The 18208-nt window shown below is 38.2% G+C and overlaps 1 protein-coding gene across 5 annotated transcripts in view; it reads right to left on the bottom strand.

Moving 5' to 3' along the window:
* LOC130912697 (protein diaphanous homolog 3-like) overlaps positions 1-16579 on the bottom strand; it is a 225874-nt gene extending 209295 nt beyond the window's left edge. For 3 of the 5 annotated variants that reach the window (XM_057830758.1, XM_057830761.1, XM_057830759.1), the window contains exons 1-9: positions 16432-16579; positions 16016-16192; positions 14554-14586; positions 14039-14218; positions 11473-11577; positions 4269-4399; positions 3172-3246; positions 2787-2856; positions 568-704 (exon numbers count right to left, since the gene is read on the bottom strand). In XM_057830758.1, the coding sequence (XP_057686741.1) occupies positions 568-704; positions 2787-2856; positions 3172-3246; positions 4269-4399; positions 11473-11577; positions 14039-14218; positions 14554-14586; positions 16016-16141 (857 nt within the window). In that variant the 5' untranslated portion in view covers positions 16142-16192; positions 16432-16579. The remainder of the gene's footprint in view (positions 1-567; positions 705-2786; positions 2857-3171; positions 3247-4268; positions 4400-11472; positions 11578-14038; positions 14219-14553; positions 14587-16015; positions 16193-16431) is intronic. The other 2 variants (XM_057830760.1, XM_057830763.1) reach the window with 1 other exon arrangement.
* Positions 16580-18208: the final 1629 nt, after the last annotated feature.

Genomic DNA, 18208 nt, shown 5'->3' with positions numbered 1-18208 from the left:
AAAATGAGTATCAAAAAGATCCACTCACTCGTAGATGCGGATTTCAAAATAAAAGCACGTTATAATTGCGCGCAAGACTATTCACACAAACATTTGTTGAATGTACGTGTATTTCGAGTCAGATTTGTTTATAAATTCCACATTGTGTGTGTTTCGTGTTGGTGTGTGTGTGCATCAAAAATATGTGTGTGCTAATTATGAGACTGTTCTAGCTCTATATTGTAGTATATCTCATAAATTCATGACGTAATGAACAACCTGGCGGCCTTGTTTTCATATTGTTATCGAACGTTTTCTGAAGATCAAGTAAATTTTCTGCAATTAGCACTATGTCATATGGCAAACAATACACCGTATCAAGTTGGAAACCAGTCAGTTAGATAGTCGTTTAGCTGGATCTAGGATGCAGGGTCTTTGTAAATGGCCATAACTGTGTCATAAATATTTGCTATTGATACCAATTTTTAATAACAAGAAGATCAATGAATCCTAATTAAATAAAACATGCAAAAGTTGACTTTCTTGAAATAAATAATTAAATCTAAAAGAAAATACATCAGAACATACATGTTGTCTTCGCCCACAATGCAGATGGCTGACAACAACTTCATCACATCAGTCATCATAGCAGACTGGGTGGGATCTATTGCTCTTGCTAGTAGTGCAAGACTTCGCTCCTCCCCAAGTATTCTATCCAAGCCGTACTGCAATAGACAAGCACATGTATGACATTATGAAATAAAAAGGCCATTGTGGGAAGAAAATGAGATAAATACTTTGTCAAATTCTCATTGTCCTGGAAAACTACGTTATTAAATTAAAAAGCCATTGTTGGAAAAAGACATTATGATTCAGAGCAATGCTTCCCAATTTGGAAGAATATATTCACTTACTCGGACCAGTATACATTAATGAATGTGTTATAATGCACTAATGTATATGTGAATTATTGTTAAGTATTGCATTATAATATTTTTTTAATGTTAATTAACCATTAGTTTAGTTACTGTCTGGTTAAGCATTAACTTGTGTTAATTAATATATTCATTAATGTTAGATATGGGATTATATGAATTATTCTAATGTTACTTGAACTAAAGATGCACCGATACCAATACTAGTATCGGCAGGGGGCGCCGATCCGGCCCAAAATGGTGGTATCGGTATCGGCGAGTACCAACAAAGACTGTGCCGATACCATTTACCAGTCCATTATTATAACATTTGACCGCAGCCTTTTTTTTTCCTCCTGGCGCTCACTACACTTTGTCTCTGTGTTGTGTGATGACACGTGAGCACCAAGCAGCTATCGCTATTGGCCTGCTCCAGACCAATGAGAACGGGCCAATAGCCACTCCTGACCAATGACAAGGCCACTATGTCGGCTCCGCCAACATGGCGACGGTCGGGGAATATTTCAAAATAGAAATCCCGTCAATTAAAATCAATGGCTGCATGCAAGATTTGCGGCCTGAAAGTTTCGAGATGTGGAGTTAAATCAGCCAGTTTCAATACCTCGAACCTGATAAAACATTTGAAGACGAAACGTGAACGAACACAACGAGTTTGAGCCTGCAAGAGCAGGACTGCTCTCCAGAGGAAGGGCGCAGGACCGGAGCAACAATCTCTGGTCAGTTTACTACGTCTACTTTACTTTTATAGTCTTTTACTGAAAGAAATGCCGCAGTAATTTGGGACCTGTTTCCAAAGTAGGGTTGCCACCTTTTAGAAATAGAAATAAGGGACCCCCCCCCCCCTCCCAAAAAACAGGAGTCTAATAGAGAGACGGGATGCTGTGGTCAGTTATTATTACTTATAATTGTTAGCGTCCGCAAATGCGGAAACAAGGTTGGACCTCCAAGCGGACAACAAGCGGGGGATACGTACAAGGGTTTAATTGCAAACAAAAAATTACACGCGATCGCGGGATAGTAGAAATAACAAAAGGAGTCCGTGACAGCAGGTCGACGGAGCTCAATACTACAAACTCGAAGGTCAACTAAGACGATAGGCAGCGAGCCAAAAAGCCAAAATAAAAACACTCAAATACCTGCACAGGGTAGAGGTTACAAACGAGTGCAGCACACTAACAGAAAAAAACCCAATGCAGGGGCGTAACAAGCAAATGTAGCGAGACTATAGTGCGAGATGTCAAATGGCGATCAGCAAAGCAAATATCTCGGCAGCCTTCTCTGAGCTCACCCGTGCTTAAATGCTGCGTTGATGAGCCCGCATTGGATTCAGGCCCCCACTAACAGCCCAGCAACAAAACACAATCTAACCAGCAGCAGAATGTGACAATAATTTCATGAAAGTTGCACTGTTTGGCCTTTGAGAGGTTTAAAAAAAAGTTTACTCAGTTCATTCAGAGTTTATTATTATGAACTTATTTTTACTTTCTTACTGTTGGGCTAGTATTATACTTTGTACTAGTCTTTTTCCTATTTTGCAAAGGTAAGCAACAGCCTGACAAAGACTTGATAGCAATGATTTCACATCCAATTATGTAGCTCTTTGGGGGGGGGGGGGGGAATATATATATACATACATATATATATATATATATATATATATATATATACATAAACGGGGTGGTATCGGTATCAGCCGATACAGGTATCGGTATCGGGGCCAAAAAATGGTATCGGTGCAACACTAACTTGAACATTAGTTATTGTCTAAAAATGTATGAACTAATGTTAATTAAGGGACCCTTATTGTAAAGTGTTACCAAATATTAAAAAGCATTTTTTCATATTTAAAAAAAAGGCTGTTGGTGTATTTACCTTATTGTTCATGAAGGCCTTTAAACATTGAATAACCTTATGTTGGTTCTTTTTGTCAATCCTCTCCTGCCTATGGACATAAAATACATAGCAGTAATCCGAATTATGTAGTACTTATGCCGTTTGTGGTCAGAGAGAAGCTAAAGTATATAACAGATGATCACAGACAGGTGTGCCTTAGACTGTTGGGCCGTCAACAACAGAAGGTGTTCCACAAAATGTTTTGCCAATACTTGAAATCTACTTTTTAAATAAACATTATAGGAAAAAAAACAATGTATCTACACATACTGTATTAATTTACTCTTAATTTCGCAAAATATTATTACACTCAGTTTTTTTATGGTGCAATAAGTATGTACCAATTGAAGAGTAAAAAGCTTACCGTTTCTTGGCCAGCAACCTCTCCAAAATGTCAAGTAGCAGTCCAAGGCCCTCGTGACCAAAGCTCTGCACCCAACTGGGGAGATAAAAATGTCTACCATCACAACATGATGAGGAAAGATGAGGTAGTATGCCAAAAAATTCGCACAGAAGCATTATGGCCTACAACGGGGGTTGGGAACTTGTTAGACCGAAAAAACACATTTTAAAATGTGATTTCATGTGGGGCATTCAGTGAGCATTAAAAATGTGACAATATCTTGATATTGCGATATATCGCAACCCAATAGGTTATCGATATGCTTCCGCAAAGTACCGGTACCGAATGGTTGTTAAACTAAAGTGCGCGGGGAACACTCCCCATCACTGACCATTTTCTCATATCATTCACAGTCAGCCTCACTCTCTCCAGTCCCTAAAAAAATACCACGCTGCTTCTCATGCCAGACTATAAAAAATATCACCCCGGCCACTCTGACCTCCAGCATCCACTCCTCCTGTCTTCCTAACTTCCAAAATCTATCTACCCCCGATGATTTGGCTTCTCACTACAATAAAGGACTTCTCAATATTCTCAATACCCTCGCCCCATTAAAAACCAGATCTGTCTCCTTCACCATCTCCGCCTCCTGGTTCACCCCCAGTCTCAGTCTCATGAAAGCTAAAGGTCGTCAGCTGGAACGCCTTTACAGGAAAACAGGTGTCACGGTTCACAAAGAAATGTACAACAACCACATATCAGTCTATAGACAAGTTTCCAAGGTACTTTCGCTTTACTTCCGCATTTCTGCTCGCGACTTTACCCTTTCTCCATCCAAAACAACAGTGGAGCTGGAGTGGCATCACTCATCAAAATCCCTCAAAAAAGACCATTTGGAAACACGGCATCCATCTGCCATCATCACGACATGAGAGGACTACATTTAAATGTAATACAAAATGTATTATTATTATTAATAATGTTATTATTGCAGAAGATACAGATAATTTGATTTCATTTGTATTGTATCTTGAAGGAATAGCACCTAATTGTTTGAATTACACACATTTAACCACTTTTAACTTTTAAAAAGTAGAACTTATTTGCTTATACTGTACCTAACAGGATTGCTGGTAAGAGAGACACGCAGTGAGTCTAGGCAAGCAAATAGCCGTTCTTCCATCACTCCTGACTTAAGTTCTCCCAGGAATTCTTGAGGAGAAATCTGAAAGCTGTTGGTCAAGCTACCCTGGAAGAAAATATATATATAAAAAGACACAAATACAATACATGTCATTGGTTAAAAGGAAAATCTGACACAAAAAAAAATAAAATACACAAAACCACTAAAACATACCGTACCATAAGACGAAAAAGGCAACGGTGTACAAGGATTATTTTCAGTGCAGTAGACCTCAAATATGCCGCCTTCCACATTGAACTACTGAAGGTGACACTGCTTACATTTAGAGCACATCAGATACAAACACCTTCGCTTACGTATATTTCTCCACATATGATCTGATACAAATTTGAGGATATGTGATTCATTGTTTTGTTTTGGCAAGACCGCCATGATTCATATCTAAAGAGATGGTGTCAAGAGCGTATTGATTGTAACTTCGCTGGAGGCAGGGAGAAGTGGGACGCCATTTTAAAATCAGCAGGCTAGCCGGTTTCTGGGAGGTGACAACCTCAGCATTGACAGCAATCCGTGAGCGCTAGTGAGCGTCCAGTAAAGCTGGCAGGGTGGCAGCAGTTTGAATCCAGGGGCCTTCATGGGGCCTACCAGAGCAGGCTGTCCAGCCCAAGCGTGGAACAGGTAAACCCGGTACCAGTGAAGCATGGTTTTGGCTAACCGGTGGCCACGTACTAGCAGTAGACTGCTAACGGCTGTTTACCTACCATTTAATGGAAACGGTAGGTAAACAATACACAAACGGTTTCAAGGTTGCAGAATGTTGTATTGTTTTGAATTAAGTTATGGTGTTGAAAAAGGTTCATTGTTTATAACTCTGCATGTTCCTTATCCAAAAAAAATTACAAAACAGATGGCGAATTTTCAATGAAATACCCGGTAATCTTTTTCATCTCTTTGAAACATTTTTTTTTCTTAATATCATTTTGCACTAGGGACTATCATTAGGAATTGGAGTTTGGAATTCAAGACAACACGCGCTCTCATGTACGCCAGTTCTGGAGGAGGGTCAGAAATGATCCTAGTGACTTGATCCTGGTAAAAACTTTGTGTTTTAATGGCCAAAATGGGTCACCTTTGAGGCGCCGTGACGAACATGAAGCCGCCTGGCGTGACCCATCACGGTTCTTTTCGAGCATGTATGGATGAAAATACAGTGATGACCCTCCATGTGTAGCTCTCATGGCCGCTAGAGACGTACTATATATACGGCCAAAAGAACACAGATGATCTGGGTGGAATCCCCGTGTCAAGTGAAAAGTAATTTTGGCCGTTTTAGCCCAAATTGTTGCACACGGATGCAAATTGTGGCATTTATTGTTATTCATTGAGCTGCAATGGACAGGTAAACTGTAAATGAATGTGTGGATTCACTGTGGAATGAAAGAATGAATGCTTCCGAGTACCAAGAGAACCTCCAGCATTGAGTCTCCAGGCGCTTTGCGCTTCTCTCGCGGCCAGTTACGATTTTCGGGGAAAAGGACGCAGAAGATCAGGGTGAAATCCATGTTCTCAGGCAAAATGTAACAGATGACCCTAAATTTAGCACTCTGAGGTGGATTGATTGGCGCAAACCCCCCCTAAAATGCACAAAAGAACTATATACATACATATATACATACATACACATACACACATATATATATATATACATATATATATACACATATATACACACACATATACACACACACACATATATACACACACACACATATATATATATATATATGCTTTGGAAGACAAGCGTTTTAGTGAGTTTTATCATTTTATCTCATTTTTCACAATTCATTTTCTTTGTAATTTAATTCATAAATGATATTAAACCAATGATAAATGATATTTCATTAAAGTACAGTATATAAGTAAATAGAAATGTAATTTGCATAAAGATATATAAAATAAAATATAAAATAAGTGTTATAGACTACTGAAACATGGAAAAGAAGGACCCGCTTAAACCCTTTATTTCAGAATTGTGAGCAGATGTGCTAACCACTCTGCTGCCCTTTTATTTGAAGTTATTTGGGGAAAATAGAAGTTTAATTACAATTACAAGTGCAAAGTTGCCAAACTGTTGTTTCTAATGAGGCTTAAATTTTAAAGATGTAAGGTAAGCACTGAACTCCTGTGCTAATAGGTGTATTTAAAATTTCAAATATATAATCATTTTGGCATTTAAAAAAATTAGAACAACATTTTAATACTACTTTACTTTGGCCTGAATGTGATTGACGGCACTAGTATCAAATTTTATAAAGTAATGGGACAGGGGAAAAAAAAAAAAAATCAAGGAATTTGTCACATTAAAAAAAAAAAAAAAAATACAAGTTGACTACGAAAAATGTGATTAATCACGATTAAAAATCTTAATCACTGGACTGCACTGATATATATGTTAGGGGTGTTTGTTGAGAGAAATGTTGGGAGAAATATTTTGTATTCATAAATGTGTCCTCTGTTGATGTTGAAATAATGTTCCTATTGCTTGTTATTATTGACATATTATCTTTTCGCCACAAGATAGCAGGATGGGACTTAATTGTCTAAAGTGCTACTTTTATTACTTCTTTGTGTTTGACTTTGATTACTTTGATTTGTGGGATTGCCTGTGAAGACCGCAATGAGAGAGGACGTATCCACATGTCAATGGAAATCAAACACGCAAAGTTTTGGCTAAAAGACAACTTATTCTCCGTCAATTCTTCCTACGAATGCAATGCTGAGCTGCAACCACCTTAACAGGTTATGGGCCCAGGAGTCATTCGAAGTTAAAGTCAGTTTCCACCGTGTAGAAGGTCGCGAAGGACAGCGTGCTCACAGACTGCTGATTAGCGGAAAAAGCTAACAAGCAACATGGATCCACGAGGAACAAGTAGGCTGCCTCGACTGGCATTTGACAGAGATGAAGCTAAATATGAACTCTAGGAAACTAAAATGTTGGGACATTTTCATCTAATCGGGCTAAAGAAGACAGTGCTGGTAGGACCAACCACTGAAGCCGAGAGAGAAAAATGATGAAATGAAAAATGCTGACGCCTATGCTGAAATAATACAACTTCTTGATGATAAAAGCCTCTCGTTAATAATGAGAGATGCGCCAAATGACGGAAGAAAAGCTCTGAAAATATTAAGAGAATATTATGCTGGGAAGGGAAAACCCAGGATTATAAATTTGTACACCATGCTAACGTCTCTTCAAAAGGGAACTGAAGAAAGCACCGATGAGAACATGACATTTGCAGAATTCAAAACAAAACTCCGAAGTTTTAAGAAACGGAAAAATTAAATGCAGCAGAATCAAGCGTCAGAGTGATGAAGACTCAAGCAAGAGCTTCCAAAGCAAACCACAAAAGCAAACGCTCGTGACCGGATCAAAGACGATACAGAGTTTGTGTGCTTCAAATGTGGGATCAAAGGCCACCGTGCAAAATCATGTCGACAAAAGACATGGTGTAGTCGTTGCAAAATTGACAAGCACAAAGACGCCACTTGCAGACGCAAGGAAAAACCGGACGGAGCGAGAAAAATTGCTGAAGATGGAGATCCTGACTTCGCATTCAAGGTGACAGATGACCAGCCCGACACCAGGCGGCAGGATACACACAGCATCCGGGAACTAGGCCTGATGGTGGACACGGGAGCGACATCTCATATCATCACTGACGTGACCAAGTTCAAAAGCTTCAAGGAGACGTTCAAACCATAGAACCACAGCGTCGAGTTGGCAGATGGTACCAGGTGCAGTGGAGTCGCACTAAAAAGACGAGAGGCAGAGCACTACCTGATTGACAACAGAGGAGAGCAGCGCAAGGCAACACTCAGAAACGCACTCTTCATACCATCGTACCCACAAGTCATATTTTCGGTGAAAGCAGCAACATCGAGTGGAGTCACGGTACTTTTCAAAGAAGGTGAAGACGCGCTGATAACCAAAGACGGTACGAAATTCAATATTCATGCCTATGGCAAGCTGTACTTTTTGCATACAAATGGTGAGTCTGACAAGTGCAATGCATGTTATGATATTCACACATGGCACCAAATAGTAGGCCACTGTAATCATGAGGATGTGATCAAATTACAGAAAGTAGTTGATGGAATGCAGATTAAGGAAAAAGAAACAAGACCTGAACAAACGTGTGAGATATGCATACAAGGAAAATTTATCCAGACTCGAAATAGAGACCCAGATACTCGAGCAGATACACCCTTAAAATTGGTACACTCAGATCTTGCGGGTCCTATAACTCCAGAATCGATTGACGGTTACAAATATGTGCAGCTATTCACAGATGATTACTCTGGTACAATTTTCACATATTTCCTGAAAAAGAAAAGTGACACTGTTCTAGCAACAGAAAAATTTCTCGCAGATATAGCTCCTTATGGGAACGTAAGGTGCATCCGATCTGATAACGGGACTGAATATACTTGCAATGAGTTCCAAACATTGTTGAGAAAAAGTGAAATAAGACACGAAACATCAGCGCCGTATTCCCAACACCAGAACGGGACAGCTGAAAGAGGATGGCATACACTATTTGAAATGTGTAGGTGCATGCTAGTCGAAAGTGGGCTACCAAAATACCTATGGCACTATGCTGTACAAACTGCAGCAATGGTACGCAACAGATGTTATAATAGACGTACAGAGCAAACTCCTTACCAGATGTTGACAAACAAGAAACCAAATATTTCCAGAATGCAAAAATTTGGGTCGGTTTGTTACACATACATACAAGACAAGGGAAAATTGGATTCTAAGTATGGCCAAGGACAGTTTGTTGGCTATGACAAAAATAGTCCAGCATATCTAGTCTACTATCCAAACACAAAGAAAGTCCAAAAACATAGGCTGGTAAAGTTTGTGAACAAGGAATTCATAGAAAAACAGACACAGACATGTGACATGGATCAAGATGAAGAATACAACATGATGGTGTTGCCAAGGGCTGATCGAGCAAGTGTAGAGGTCAAAAACAGAATTGAAGATCCTGTAAAACCAAGTGCACATAGTGAGAGTCCAAAGGAAGTGACAAAATGTGAACTTGAGAGTAGAAGGTATCCCTCAAGAGAGAGGAGAAAACCGAGTCAGTTAGAGGACTTCATAACAGAAATCAGAGATAGTGATGGAGTTCATACCACTGTAGACTACTGCTATAAGATGGTAATTGGTATACCTCAAACATATGAGGAGGCCATGAGTTCAAATAACTCAAAAGATTGGTCAAAAGCCATGGATGAAGAAATTCAGTCACTAAACAAAAATAAAACATTTACCTTGACAACACTGCCAAAAGGCAAGAAAACAGTGGGGGGTAAATGGGTTTACATACTCAAAAAGGATGAAGATGGGAGAGATAAAGGTACTTCCAAAAAGAGCCTAAGTTTCAAAAGAGACGACAATGCAAAACATGGTATACAGGCATATAGCGATGCTGACTGGACAGCTGGTACTAGCGACAGGCGCAGTACTTCAGGATACTATGTTTTCTTGAGCAAGAATAGTTCTCCAATTTCTTGGAAAACAAAGAAACAACCTACAGTCGCACTATCTACCTGTGAAGCTGAATATGTGGCACTGGCTTCAACCATACAAGAATGCCTATATTTAGAGCAACTACTAGGTAGCATTGATCATTATCAGTACACTCCAACAACTGTACATGATGACAACCAGGGGCCAATCGCTCTTGCCAAAAATCCTGTTAACAGACAGAGAAGCAAGCACGTAGACATAAAATATAATTTTATTAGATCTACTGTGAATCAGGGAAGAGTCACATTGACGTATTGTCCAACGGATGACATGATAGCTGATATCATGACAAAACCTGTAACAAAGTTAAAATTGAAGAAGTTTGACAGTGTTATTTTTGGAATTTGAAATGTAAAAGTTAATTTGTTTGTTAAAATGGGCATCAACATGAGAACAAGTGGGGGTGTTGAGAGAAATGTTGGGAGAAATAGTTTGTATTCATAAATGTGTCCTCAGTTGATGTTGAAATAATGTTCCTATTGCTTGTTGTTATTGACATATTATCTTTTCGCCACAAGATGGCAGCATGGGACTTAATTGTCTAAAGTGCTACTTTTATTACTTCTTTGTGTTTGACTTTGATTACTTTGATGTGTGGGATTGCCTGTGAAGACAGCAATGAGAGAGGATGTATCCGCATGTCGATGGAAATTAAACACGCCAAGTTTTGGCTAAAAGACAACTTATTCTCCGTCAATTCTTCCTACGAATGCAACGTTGAGCTGCAACCACCTCAACAGTGTTATGGTAGGGTATTGTCCTGATTCGATTCAGATTAATCCCAATACTAAACTTGAAGACGATTATTGCGATATTAGTATGTCACTTTAGAAAAATCAAAATGGACATAAACCTTTGTCAAACTTTTATATAAATTGATATAAAAGTACTTTTATGACAAAACTAAGTAAAAATGTTGTTTTATTTTTGGACAACATATGACTCACTATAATATTTTCTCTTTTTAGTGCCAACTTGCTTTAATCCAAACCTGCTTAAATGCAGGATTCTAAATACTCCATGCCTACGTTTTTATAGTAAAAGCCAAAATGATCCCAAATTTCAGACTTATAAAATGGCTAACCCGAGTAAAACAACCAGAAGTACCCCGTCCACCATTGCTGAGGTGTGCCGACCGCAGCACGCAGCCACCAGCAGCTAATGTTACTGTTTATATTGACTGACGCTGGGCTATTATAGGTATGTAAACAATAGCGGCCAACGACTAGAGGGCGATGTACACAAATCTCTACTGGGATTAATCTAATGTTGCTGTTACTTCGGCAGACTGCAAGGCAATGCTGTTGCGCGCTGCCAACTACCGGACGGAAGTAGAAGTGCAGCCACTGATTTGTTTATTTCCATCAAAAACACACATGTAAGGATCGATACAGATGGATTTGGAATTGATACAAGAACTGTGTGTCGTAATATTGCGATACACCTAAGAATCTATTATTAACACCCCTTATATTCATATACTGTATGCACATGCATACACACACACACACACACACACACACACACACACACACACACACACATATATATAATAAACATTATATAATACAAAATAGCATACCGTTTTTGAAGCAGTACAAACATACTGGATGACCATTTCTCTCTTTGTATTCATGTCCTTGTTTCTCAAGGGAGTCTTTTTTTCCTCATTCAAGTTCATATCCTCCTATGATAAAAATGAACAAACTTAGAAAATATTTTTTTCCCCCTCCTGTTTTTACAATACCCCCATGTGCTGAAATATACACCAGCAGAAACTGAATTGCTAAACTTGAATAATTAAACAACAGATTTTGAATTCATTTACGATTTCCAATTGTATCATTTAATTTCAATCATTGCATTGAAAAATAATATTCTGAAAGGTCTAGGTCAAAACGGATTAGTTCTCTGACGTTAGTGTTGCTTCGTACATTGAAGTGATTTAACGGTTTTAAAAATATAGATTTTTTTTTTTTCAGTAACGTAAATGTCTCATTTGCTACCCTCATTATTTTTTTCCTAATTGTAGTCATTTGTATATTTTATTTAAGACACCATTTCTTGTCGATGGAGAGGAGTGAAGCTCGGATGTCTGAGTTGAATGTGGAGATTCGGAGCTTGGACTGACATCGCCACAACGATCATAGCTCCACCTACGAGACTTTACGAAACCAAACATTGAAGTTTTGTTCCCATCCAACGGCAGAATTTGTGTGTGTGTGTCTTGGAGCTGGTAGTGCGGCTGTGGATGGGCCTCTAGGGGGCCCTGATTTCGGCACGGTTGACCGAGATTTGGTCCTTAAAATAACGTACGATTAGGTGTGGAGCTATAATATAGTGTATAAGTGTTAAAAATTCTCCGTTATAAACAATTTGCCTGACAGATCATGGCTTAGCTTGATAGGAAACAAGTTGTTAATACAAAATACAAACAGCTGCCAATGCCAGAAATTTGAAGACATAAGTTTTTTTGTTTTGTTTTTTAACTTATTATGATTAACTGTCCTTATTCGGCACACTGCAGGGCTGTAAACAATGTCCTAAAAGCTTTTATAATTAAAAACATATAGCTATATTCGGCACACTGCAGGGCTGTAAACAATGTCCTAAAAGCTTTTATAATTAAAAACATATAGCTTCCTTTGAACACACATTCAGCAGTTGTAAGAACCTTAATCGATACAGAGTCTTTGTATCCAGCCTCTGTAAATGGTAAATGGTGTTATACTTATATAGCGCTTTTGTAGCGATACGTGTATTGACAACAGGCCCACTTTTTTTTTTTTTTAGCACACCTCTAATCAGGTTGACTTTTCATATTAATAACTTAATCTTCATATCACACTGTGTTTAGCTGTTCAATGAAATTATTCAAATTAAACAATAAAATTTTAAACGATACAATTCAAATTCTGTTTTTTTTATTCTCCTTATCCAGGTTTAGCAATTCAGATTTAACTTCTGGCGGCGCAAATTTTAGCAGATATATGCTAGGCAACATGACTTTCTGTTGCATGTGAAAAACACTAAAACAAAACTGTGGGCTCAAAGTCAACTGTAGGTGCGATTTGTGTCACATTTGCCAGTCTTGTATTGAAAAACAGGTGGAAAAAAATATTAACATCATGTAAGAATATGGCAGTACTGTACATACTAGAGATATACAGATTATTGGCCAGGCCGATTATTGATGCTGATATTTGAAAATTTGACGTATATCGCTATCGGCCTTTTCTTTTTTTGAATCCGACCAGCCGATATGAAAAAAATCATTTAAAACTGGGTTTTTTCGGCTCAGATGCAGCCGCGACTCTCTCCTGCCTGCTGCACTATCATTCACCCCCTCCTCTGATTGAATGGTAACAGTAAATGGAGGTAATTTTATTGCGCCTTTCTAACTTTTGAAAGCCCTCAAAGCACTTCACACCTCATTTGCCTACTGGTGATGAAGCACCAGGAACAAAGTGGGGTTTAGTATCTTGCTCAAGGATACTAAGACGAGATCATCAGCACTGAGAATCGGACCCACAACCTCTGGGTTTGGGAACGACTACTCTACCATTGAACCACGCCACCCACAATTGTTAACTATTGTTTTCTATTTGTGTAATTCAATAAACATGCTTTAGGCATTTCAATGAAGTTCAGTATTTGCATTATTACTTTTTTACGCCATTTTTACACTTTTACTGCAAGCGAATATCAGCTCAGAAAATCGGGTATCGGCCCCTCCAACTACTAATAATCGGTATAGGTCCTGAAAAACCCTTATTGGTTGATCTCTAGTACATACATTACATGAATACATACATACATATAACTGATGAATAACAATAATACTCAGACAACAGAGAAAGAACGTTTTTAAAACCAAATTGTTAAATGACAATAAAGGTAGTATGCTGTCAATCTAACAAAAAATACTGTATAGACTCCAATAATTGTGTATGTGATACTGTATGCTTTGACCAAAGAATTATAATTACATAGAATAGCTTCCATGTACATGCCATTAAATACAACTGCTCTGCAGATGTAAAATAGTGAAATATTGAGGCCAATAATCATTTGCTAAGTAAAAGTTGGTTGTAAGTCTAAATATTTGTTAGAGACTGAGGATAAAATAATAACAATCAATTGCATACCATCATCTTTTCAAACAGTGCCAATATTTCCTTTTCTGAAGTGATCTTTGATGAAAGCTCCTCAAACTGGGCGTTTGATGATGAAAATACAGACCAATCAGTGGTACTGTATTTAGAATGGGATATGGCTGCACGTTCCTTCTTACTACCCGGTATCCGAATACTTGCAAACCTGTCCAGCTTAAAAAGGAGAAGAAAGTAAGAGGCAAAATCAAAGATCGAGGATCTGTGTTAGTTTCTGTAGACAGTGATAGTCTGTGACTGTGATCTTCTGCATTACAAAAATATTCAATCCATTATGTTGTGACAGCATAGCAAAAATGTTAGAAAGCTTGAAAGGACAGTTGACAATTATTTCTGTTTGACCATGGAAAAGGGTTCGCTTGGTTTGGCAATCAAACATTATCAGAATTTGAAAATAATGAGAGGGTTTTAGTAACATTAGTGAATGACCTGCAGCCAAGAAGATGATATAATTGCTTTTCTTGTTTTTTTTTTATTTTTATGCATCTTACCATGTCATCAGTGAGATTTCTAAATGGTAGGTGCTATGAATAGGAGACAAAAACAAAATTAAGTTTTATGAAGCATCACAGCCCTGCACAAAAATAACAACTGAAATGTATCAAACTAAGCTACATTTCAGTAAGGGGTTTTTAAGTTCAGAATTGACCTGAGCAGAGGATGTCACCCCAGATAGATTACAGAGCAGAGCAATAAGCCAAAATCTACACACACTGTTACAAACTAAAAATAGTTACCATTTAATTGTTATAATATATTATATCCTTTACTCAATGCACCCCAATTCATTTGTATATTAAGATTGACTTTTTAAAAGCGTCGAAGTCAAATGAGAGCCCGTCAAGCAAAACATAATTAACAGCGTTTTGCGATGCTGTACTGCCACCTACTGTTATACAGTGGACATTTGTTTTCAACTACAGAGTGCAACGGTAATATGAGAAAAGACCAATGTAGGTGAATAAATTGCACCTGAAATACAAGCACTGCAAATTCCTTTATTTTTGCTGTACTCTTTTCTCTGAGATGACGCTTTAAAATAGACAGCAATGGAAGAGGTACAGGTACATTGCCTACACGCAAATGTAATTGACTATTATTGACCAAGGATGAATTTATAAGCCCAAGTGACAACACGGCTTTTTAATTTGTGTTTAAATAATTTGAAAAATTGCAACTGTGTGAAGTAATACTATCCATGTAAAAACTTGAAAATTAATACTGTATTCAAACCAATAAAATAGAAACTCCGCTTCAAGTATGAGAGTGTGGCATCTCCGTACTGCTGTTTACCTCATTTAGCCCTCATAAGAAGACTGCAGAGTGAGACAAAGCAGGATAGATGCATTATACTATAGCTGTAGGAAGCAGATGGATTAGTGGAAGGGCTAAATCCTCTGCTAATGTTAACCTTTTTTACTTTCTCCAGGAAATACCTATTAAATATGTCAATGGGGATCTTATAAAGAAAAAAATATAGCAAGTCAAGCACACTAGTTTTGTGACATTACATTAAAAATATATCCTACTTTAACGAGTACTATAAATAGTAGATTTTAAGAGGCGTTAATCGTGTTGTTCTCTTCAGCCATTTCTTTTGTTTTTCGGAGAAGAATGGCAAGCGCACAAAACTATGACATAAATGAAAGAATATATGAATTTACGACGTTGTACTAGTATGTGTCCTACATTGCTGCTTTACTGGGGCTGACGTGGAGACAGTTTTACCACTATGAATGTCCAAATTAATATTAAAGTCCTATTTCATATTATTCCACAGTTTTGAAGACCTGTGTTGACGATTTTACCGAACTTTTCCTGTGCTCTAAATCTAAAGTAGTGTTTACCGCAAATACCAAAATATTGTCTTGGTGCAAAACGTGGGTTAAGTGCAAGTTGACTGCATCCGTATCCTCAAGTGTACACAAGTCATGGCTTTGAAATGAAACTTACAAATTTAGGTTTGCGGTCTCCTTCTTCTGAGCACGGCGTACCAAGGTGGGAGGAGGAAGCCTTCTTCTTATGAGATTTACCTTCTCGTCCCGACGTGGCTTCGAAGCGCTGACTATAAGTGTCCATGTTGTTCAACTACTGCACATCCACTCAGCTTTATGGTCACCTAACATCGACCTGAGACACAAGGCACATAGAAATGTTACAGTAATTTGCAGAAAGTCAATAACAAAGTATTCTGGCACAGATCCGATGAGAAAACAATAGTGTTACTAGACGGCCCTGTCTCTTACAAACCAACTTTCCCCGTTTAGCTGTCAACTAGCAAGCTTGCTACAACCTCATTTACAAGTGGCTTTGCACAACGCTAATCCAATTTGTCGACTGGCAGGTCAACCCGTTAACTTTCTACTAACCTGTGAAAGGCGTTGAGCTCTCTGCAGCAATGGGTTATTGCTACTAACAATGGAAATTTTAGGATACCTGCTGAAATGTTCCTTACCCAGCGAAACTAGTTTTTGACAGACCCGCGCAAAGATATAAAATTCGCCCGTTTGAGTCAACCAATCACGTACAAATAATAGTGGAGGTGGAACTATCACAAGACGGACCGCTCCCCTTTTCCGGTTAAACATGCATTTGATTGGTTGTCAGAACTGCCGATCACTTCACTCCATACAGCGTGGCCCTGAGCGTTGCTTCTTTTAAGACATGAAGGTACCGTTGGGGCGGTGATATCATTGACATTTGATGTGTGTATTTATATGTACTGTCGTATAGATCTGTGTTATAACTAAACTCTCTAACCAGTCTTGGTCCCGAAACCACATTTTGAGGGTTAGGCTGTTTCAACTCCCCAAAAACTCTCGGACGGTCCTGTCTTGGATTTACCGGTGGGGCAGGATTTTTTGGAATTTTTTTATAACGACAATATATTTTACTTAATATATAGAGTATATATATCACATACACACATAAATACATACATATTTATATATTAGGGGTGGGTCTTTAACTGGTAAAATACAGTGAGTGCATAATTTTCCCAGTTTAAAAAAAAAAAAAAAAAAAAAAACCTTGAAAAAAAAATCTGGGTTTGAGCAAATATAATGCGGTAGTCTTTACATAATTCATCTTTTTTTTTTTTTTTTTTTTTTTTTTTTTACATTTCCTTTCTGTATCGGTCCATCGTGGTAAAAATGCAGCTGAGCCAAAAGACAAAGTTCTCTATCTACCAGTCAAACTACAGTTCTACCTTTACCTATGCTCACGAACTGTGGGACGTGACCAAAAGAACAAGATCCCGGATACAAGCGGCCGAAATGAGTTTCTTCTGCAGAGTGTCTGGGCTCTCGAGCTCGGAGTATAGCCGGTGCTTTATGGGATCAAGATGAGGTGGCTCGGGCATCTGATAAGGATGTCCGCTGGACACCTCCATGGTGAGATGTTCCAGGCACATCCCACTGGGAGGAGGTAACTTTTGCCACTTTCAGATTCAAAGTGCGTATGACACCAAAAAACATGTTTATTTCATATTTCACGCTGTGTTTAATGCTCCTGAATGAAATGGACCGCTTGGATGTGTGTGGAAGCGATCGTTTTGACTTCCGGCTTCAGTCTCGGGTTTAGGACGGATGCGAATGTGACCAGTGGCGGACTTGGCAATTTTGGGGCCTAAGGCGAACATATCCAGGAGCCCTCTTCATGGGTCAGGGGTTAAAAAGGTGAGAAGGGTGTGGAGGAAATATGTTCTAGTACACTAGGGCTGTCCTAAACGACAAATTTTCTCCTGATTAGTCAGCCGACTAGTTTTACGATTAATCGACTAATCTGATAATTTTCTTTTTTTGACTAATTTAGCAATGAACTTTTTGTTGACACATATTAATTCACAAAACTATTTTGGAACACTTAAATTATTTATTAACGTACAAATAATCATGTAAATAACAATAATTGATCACAAATATACAATGAGGTTAAATGCTGATAGCATTTGCTAGTGCAAAAGAATGGAAAGTAAACAGATTCAGAACACTGACTTTACCTTTCCAACATTATTCAAAACAATTCTTTAAAAAAAAAAATTCTAGCAATATTATTATAGTATACTACTATATACAGTGCCTTGCAAAAGTATTCGGCCCCCTTGAACCTTGCAACCTTTCGCCACATTTCAGGCTTCAAACATAA

This window comes from Corythoichthys intestinalis, chromosome 1 (genome assembly GCF_030265065.1).
Source record: "Corythoichthys intestinalis isolate RoL2023-P3 chromosome 1, ASM3026506v1, whole genome shotgun sequence".
NCBI lineage: Eukaryota > Metazoa > Chordata > Actinopteri > Syngnathiformes > Syngnathidae > Corythoichthys > Corythoichthys intestinalis.
Note: the sequence above shows the minus strand (reverse complement) of the source record. Positions and strands in the feature narration are given on the sequence as shown.